Source organism: Venturia canescens, chromosome 4 (assembly GCF_019457755.1).
Source record: "Venturia canescens isolate UGA chromosome 4, ASM1945775v1, whole genome shotgun sequence".
Taxonomy (NCBI): Eukaryota; Metazoa; Arthropoda; class Insecta; order Hymenoptera; family Ichneumonidae; genus Venturia; species Venturia canescens.
This window is the reverse complement of record NC_057424.1, coordinates 15,665,198-15,672,494: the sequence shown is the minus strand read 5'-3', so window position 1 is coordinate 15,672,494 and position 7,297 is coordinate 15,665,198. Positions and strand designations below refer to the sequence as shown.

The 7,297-nt window shown below is 38.4% G+C and overlaps 1 protein-coding gene across 2 annotated transcripts; it reads left to right on the top strand.

Annotated features, from left to right (window-relative positions):
* The first annotated feature begins 398 nt into the window (after positions 1–398).
* LOC122408880 (UBX domain-containing protein 11-like) lies at positions 399–6,120 on the top strand. Of its 2 annotated transcripts, XM_043415965.1 has the most exons (12): positions 399–976; positions 2,304–2,440; positions 2,517–2,657; positions 2,797–2,876; positions 2,955–3,075; positions 3,163–3,330; positions 3,474–3,706; positions 3,816–3,969; positions 4,042–4,205; positions 4,569–4,773; positions 5,009–5,202; positions 5,547–6,120. In XM_043415965.1, the coding sequence occupies exons 2-12, from the start codon at positions 2,357–2,359 to the stop codon at positions 5,635–5,637; spliced, it is 1,635 nt and encodes a 544-aa protein (XP_043271900.1). In that variant the 5' UTR covers positions 399–976; positions 2,304–2,356; the 3' UTR covers positions 5,638–6,120. The 2 variants fall into 2 exon arrangements, with proteins under 2 accessions (XP_043271900.1, XP_043271901.1); XM_043415966.1 differs by lacking the exon at positions 2,517–2,657.
* Positions 6,121–7,297: the final 1,177 nt, after the last annotated feature.

Sequence of the window (7,297 nt, the reverse complement as noted above, 5' to 3'; positions counted from 1 at the left end):
AAAGTCGAGAAATTTGCACATTATCGTTTGAAAAAATACAGCATTTGAGTCATTTCGAAATGAAACAACGTTGTAATGGTTGCGTGACCTTAACTTTCGTGAATCATCGGCACGCGATGTACATACATTTTTTTTAACATCATTCATTCGATAACAATGCTGTCTCATAAATTTCAGTATTTCCAGATATATCTCGTATCGAATACCGCGTGAACAAACGTTACAAACAGTCGCTGACAAATTAATTATCTCCTACGAAGTTTCAATGATTCACGAGGAAAAGAATATTCACTGTTATTTGTTTTTTATTCTTTTACTTCCGGGTGGTTCTTCATCGTTATCCTTTTATTCCAAGAGGAAGTACCTTGATAATGGAGGCTACCGAATAAGTTAGAAAGGATAATTCATTATTGAGGTCAATGTGAAACTCGTTCATGTACCTTTTCGATAAGTCACGAGTCGTTGATAATGAAATTTCTTTCAAATGCGCAGCTTTTCCCGAGTCTTCCTGCTTCTGCGTCTTCGTAGAACCGCGATCTGCGATGGAACAATAATGATTGAAAAACCCCCTGTAACATGAGACTTCTCACTTGTGCCTACATTCCGGTTTCCATCTTGCCTGAAGCGAGTAACAAAAAGTATCGAATAATTTCATTGGAAAAATGATTTACTACCTCATCTGTATTTCGGATCGCAATACTTCAGCAGACAGTCATATTAGTTTTTGGCAAACCCCTTTGATCGATCGCGTTAACCTACATGCCGAGTAAACCAAGTGTATAAATCATATTTTCACTGACAAAATGCTCAACAAAATTGAAATTTGACGAAAGTAAATTGTGACGTAAATGTTTTCGAGCTTGTTGATTGATTTTGCTGTTTGCACCATGAGTCACCGAGGGATCCTATCACCATCAAGAAAAAAAGGACACAAATCTCGGAACTCTGTGCCGTCCTCGCCTGATAGTATTGAAAGGTGAATTTCATATTTTTCACGAATTAAACAAAATTCTTTAATTTTCCTGAAATCCTGCTTAAAAAGAGGTTAATCGTTCATTTTATCTTTCACCAATCACCTTAACCAGCGTGGACACAGTTCACGAGTGAATTCGTTCATTGTCACATCACTTTTGAGAACTTGTGGGCTCGTGATACCTTTTTCGTCGCAGTTAGAATTCATAAACACATTTGACCGCGACAACAAATCATTTAACTCTAGCCAATGAAATATTCCGTATTCGCCCAGAATGAAAAGAGCTTCATCAACTTCCCTGTGTACATCGAGGTCCGAAAAAGTGGAGAATCAATCGAAAGGTGAATTTTCGAGTAGTTCGAGGATAGACTCATCCTATAATTCTAATAAAACGGAAACACCGGTTAATGCACCACAGGTAGTTTTTTCTCTCAATGAAATAAGAAAAGAATGGACGAATAAAAAGATAAAAGAATCAGCATTGGATGATATGAGTTTCTGGATAATCAACATTACATTTTTAGTATTTAAGAAGTAAAATTTATACATTTTTTTGAAAGTTTATTCGAATTAATATCCGATAAAAACGTACCATAAAATTGAATTTTTGGAAGCAACTTTGCCAATTCAACGTCAAATTATTTTTGACATCACGTCAAACTCGTTTTGCCCAAAAAGTTTAGAGAACGAATATTTTTGAGACATTTCGATTTGTAATGTTCTCGTGACGTTTGCAATCAGTCAGCTTCCATCAAAACACCCGAACAGTCTTCGTCGCCGGAAAGATCGGACGTCATCGAAAATGGTAAATTTTTAACGATGTTTTCGTGAGGTAGATATTGACGGACAATAATTGCTTCTGTCGTTGAGAAATTAATGGTCAAGACGAGCGATTTTAATATTTCTTCAGATCCTTCACAATCGTAGCAGCAACCACATTTTTCATTTAAATTACACGGACATGTGATGGAATGCTCGTTATTGAAATGAATATTCAAAGACCCACGAGATATGGTTTTCCTTAATAATTTTAAATATTTGACGTCGCAGTAACTATTTTTATTCCGATTGTTATACAAAATCCCTTCTCGAGGAAATAAAAGCCGATGAAACATTAATCGAGTGTTGTCGAGTGGTGTAATCAGTCGATCGAGTCAATTACACGTCCTCGTAACAAGCGATCGTCCATATAATTGTGTTTTAATAATTTAAGTGGCGTCTTGAAATCATGTATTTTTAATTTTTTCTTTTTTTTTTTTTTTTTTTAATTCCTCGCAAAGATTGCGTTGTAGCATCAGCAAACAGATATTTATATTCTCTGTTGTTTCAGAAGACGAACTCGTTGATGTCTTAACAAGGCAGATTTATCTAGCTGAAAATCAGATGCAAAAGATGCAATCGGTTTTGAAGAGAGCCGAGGAGCGTCTGAGAATGAAGGATCAAGAGATTACACGACTCAAACGAAAAGTGAGTCGAAATATCAGTCCTACGTCGCCTCTTATGTCACTTACGAGGGTTATAAAAAATTTCAATTGCTCAACAGATCAAAGATTGGGAGGCCAAGAGCAAAAATCAAGATACCATTCACAAGAGTGTTATACAAAAGAAAAAAACGGAAACAGAAAATTCGGCTTATCTTTACAAAAGATGCTTGGGTCTTGAGCACAAAATTTTCGAAATGGAGGTCTCGAAATTTCGTCCGAGTAGCCAAAATATTTGAATTCCTTATTTTAACTCTCACGCGAACGAAATATTGCTGAGAATACGTGGCTTCGATACGAACCTCATGAAATTAACTTCATTGCTCGTTTCACTATTCGCAGAAATTTCTCGCCGATTATGGTCTCGTGTGGATCGGCGATACGAAAACTGATCGAGGCAAACGCCAGAGCAACACACCCAAGTAATTTTCGTTGATTGTTGCAAAGCATCTAACGAGCAATCGATTCACATCACCTTCCCAGTTATCGTTGCGTTTTAGTGACTTCATCAAGAATTGTTATGCCCAATTAACTGCGAACATCGAGGAACTTAACTTGGCCGTTGGTAAGGACGAAGTTTACGTCGAGCTCAATCAGAATGGAGCAGGTGCTTCTTTCAAGGTGAATAATCCAAGCGTATCATCGTTTCAATGTTACAATGCCATGCGATGGATAACCACGATTTTTAATTGATCTCATCAATCGAAGACTCCGACCTGCATGTGTCTGAGATTTTACAAGAACGGAATGGTCGTCGAAGACGGGAAATTACGACCGTACAACGACCCCAACACCGTTTCCTTCATCCGAGATATTCTCGATGGATACTTTCCATCAGAATTACAAAAATCCTATCCCAACGGTGTCCCATTTAAAGTAAGCGAAATATCGTCCTCATCGAAGTTTGCTGGCTCCTAAATCGCAGCGTTCAAGCTTCGATTTTCATTGGCATCGAGCTTTTTCTTTTCATCGTTTCCAATCAATGCTCCTTCTCTTTTTGGTTAACTTGAACTTCCCAGGTGGAAGATCACAGAACAGAAACTTATCTGTTGGGTCCCATGGGCTTCCCAGGACATGGTTATCGACTGGGCAAACAAGCTTTGATGGGCAAAAGACCTTCGTCGTCGACAGCCAAGCCACCCACGACGACGAATTTTAACCCTACGAAGTCGCCTTACTTCTCGGTTGACAGTCAAAAAAAAAATACCTACAGCTGCAAAACGGGAGCGCCTTCGGTCCCTTCGAGCGCCAGGTACAAAACTTCTTTCGCGTTCAGTATTTTCGGAATTTTCAAGATTTTTAATGGGAGAGTTTCTCTGCACTGTAAAATGTCCCTTAAATCACCTTGGCAATCGATCCAGATCGTCGAAACAGAGAATTTGCCCTCCACCGCTGTCGGTAGAGCTGCTCGATCTCAGATCCCAGATTCTCGCTTCTCACAACAATAATTGTTCCCACTCCCATCTCCAGTCTCATGTCAACGCAGAACTTGGTATCGGCAATCGGACCGAGAGAGTAAGAGACGTTTTTTGTCGAAATAAACATTCAATGAGTCATCCTGCTTCGCACCACTCTTCGTGTTTTTAGAAACGGTTTCCTGCCGCGAAAACGACGCAGTACCACATGTCGGTAAAAGAAAAATCTTTAACTTCGAAAGGCAGTCGTACGGATTCGGTTTCTTTGTCAAGCAGAAAAGGAAAAGCGAGTCAGCATGCCTCGGTCGATCGTTCGTCATCAGGATTCTCTTCGAGGTTCGAAAAAATCGTTTGATCTTTAAAATTCCGTCTGTCTCCTAAAAACATTCCCGAAAACGGTTGATTTTTTTTACTTCCTAAAACAGAACCCTCCTTAAAAAATTCGACAATGCTCCGCGAGGGGGTATGAATGAAAACGTGAAAAATTGTTCAAAATGTTTACCGATGAGAACGGATTTTTGCGGAATCCCATGACGGTTATCCCCTCCAACTTTACCCCCTTTTTTCTCCTTCATTCGCAACTTGTAATTAAGCAGACTGTTCCGGACCATTTTTTGTGATTCATATTCCTGTTGAATAATTCTAATTATTTAAGTGATTTGTACGAGTGGACTTGCATCATTTTTCACCACGTTTCAGTCGGATGGAAAAATCATTTGGTCGCGTTAAATCGCGTCCCCGATCAGCGAGCTTGAACAATGCTCGTCTCCCAATTCGTTCGTGCTCGAGATTTTCGTCACCGACCGGCATCGATGGGAGTCCGAGACACATTAATCATGCGACTAGTGGAACAACGGCGAAACCGAGAATATCAAAATCAGCGACTCTCGATAGGAAAAGCGAAGTAAATGAATTTGAACATTTTTTAATCTTTCACATTTTATTTCAACATCCAACAACACACGAAAAAAATATCGGTGGAATATTACGAAACGATGGAAAAATTGGAGTTTCCAATGTGCCACAATTTTTCCTCATCATACGATCATAACTTCAAAACACGTTCGATCCTTTTCGAATTACCATTCGCTCCATTTTTCCACCCAACAAACCAGAGCACATGCCTCAATTAATTGCAGTTACCGACCGTTCGTGAAATCAATCAATCGTCCGGGAAACCCGGCGGTTTCCGACTGAAGGTGAGATCCATGAACGGGAGCACGGTTTATCTGGTGCACGTATCCGCCGACGATACAGTCGCTAAGCTGTATCAACTGTTGGATAAAGCACTGGCAAAAGGTCGTCACAGAAGTTACAAAATTATCATCAGCGGGTGAGCTTAAAAATTCGATTGGTTTTCTCAAATTCCTGACGAAACGAATTCCCTTTTAGGAATTTTCGAGGAAACAGAGCTTCCCTTCAAAGTCTTTTTTTCTAGCTCAATGAGCTGGGTGGTTTCCGGTTGTAGAGCACTAATTTAGCAGTGTGATATTCAAAAAACTATTTAAAAAATTCCTTTACCGAACCGATTGGGGCCACTGAATTTATGCTCGGGTCATACGCATTCCAGAGGGTGAGGGTGCATTGAATTTGGGAAGCAAAATACCTCGAGAATTCTCAACCCGGAATGCATTGATCGTTGGTTCGAAAAGTTCAATAAAATTCTTTATTTTTCAGTTATGAGCGAAAGAGGCTCGATCAGTTTGGAATCCAATTGAAAGAGTATGGAATATCTCGAGATAGTGTGCTCCATTTAGTGAACGATTGAGACTATTTCATTGCGAAATACAAAAGACACGTGCAATCACATGGATCACATCAAAAGTTTTCGTCACAGGCAGTTGCTTGTTGGGTTCATCAAGTCCTCGGTTACCAACGCGGAGTTTCGAGATTTCTGTAATCTGTCGAGTAAAGTTGGAGTCAAATATGCACTACGTGAAAAAAAAAAAAAAAAAATAAACTCTGTCATTGAAATGAAACGTGGCAAGTTTCCCCAGCGTGAAAAATTCAATATTTCAAAAAGATGCAAAATTGGTGATTCTCTCTTCCGTCTGCGTGGAATTGTATCTGTAAGCTGCTTAGTTTCTATATATGGAATCGCAAAAATTTCTCGTTGAAATTCGACGGGATCGTGGATCATATGAAATTGATAGTAAACATTTGTTAAAGCTTCGTTATCGCGTAACCACCTTTGAAATTAACGTTCCAGTGTATCGCTTTCCACCAGGAGATTATTGATGTATATATGCGATTTGGTGGCAAGTACCATGGCACATAAATCTGTTATAGGCGATTAACTCGGTTCAGATCAAGCATATCGTAACATGGCATACGAGGATGTTCGTCGAAGCAGTCTCGATATTAATCGTCCTGAATGGAAATAGATGTTTGACGGTTCATGAGGCGATATGAGGATTGGAACGATGGATTAAAAGCAGAAGGTGACATCGGTGATTCAGAGATTCAGAAGTTTTTAATAAGCAACTGAATTGTGAGGAAGATCGAGAGTTGATTAGTAAATGGAGAATCGGACTTTAATTAAATATTAATGTGGCCTGATTTCGTTCTCCAGCTGCATTTTGTAATTGCCTCGAATTTCGAGATTTCTTTGCACATTTTTATTGAAACGATGCTTACTCGAGCTACGAATCCTGGGAGTTGAAAATTGTTGATTAATGTATATGCAACTGTTTTTTTGACACTTTAAGGGGTCATTAGACGGGCGAGAAAAAGACTGTTTTGACGATTTTTTTTGACCGGTATAAACTATAAATGGATATAAAAAGTGTTAGGTTTAAAAAAATACTCACAAAATACACAAATTTTTTATATTTTTTTATTTATTTTACTCAATTCTCGTAAAAAAAAGATGGGTGTGCGCTGTTGATGAAATCTCTGGAATGGATGATCGGAGAAAAAAAATGAAAATGCTTTTAGATTCAATAGGTAAATGGCTGTAGTGCATATCGTACGATTTTTTATTTCTTCAAAAATGACAAAATGGCGGCCATTTTTCCAAAGACTACAAAAAAGTGCGTCTTCTTTCTCATCGTTTTTTTTGAAAAAAATAGTTCCACTAAAAATTTCAAAATTTGTATGATACGCGCTATAGCGATAATCATGAAGAACACGTGGTAAAATTTTGGTAAGGATCGGTTGAATAGTTTCGGAGATTTGATCAACGAGCCGTCGAAAAACGTAATTTTGAGAAAAACGCGTTCAAAGAAAGGCAGGTACTCTGATCTCTATAAAATTTAAGTATAATACTTTTAATTTTGTATACTTTCGAAAAATGCAATAAAAAAAATCGATTTTTTTTTTAATTCTAATTAAAGTTCTGAGTAAATAGACCCCATAAAATTTCTCGAAATCGAAAGTGTTCTCAAGTCCCGATAATCAGGGCAGCGGATCTACTTTCAAGTTCCTGT

Coding starts and splice junctions, on each gene's coding strand:
- LOC122408880 (XM_043415965.1), top strand. CDS start 2,357: ATGCAAAAGATGCAATCGGTTTTGAAGAGAGCCGAGGAGCGTCTGAGA. Junction 3,076..3,162: donor GAGCAGGTGCTTCTTTCAAG/GTGAATAATCCA, acceptor CATCAATCGAAG/ACTCCGACCTGCATGTGTCT. Junction 4,774..5,008: donor CTCTCGATAGGAAAAGCGAA/GTAAATGAATTT, acceptor AATTAATTGCAG/TTACCGACCGTTCGTGAAAT.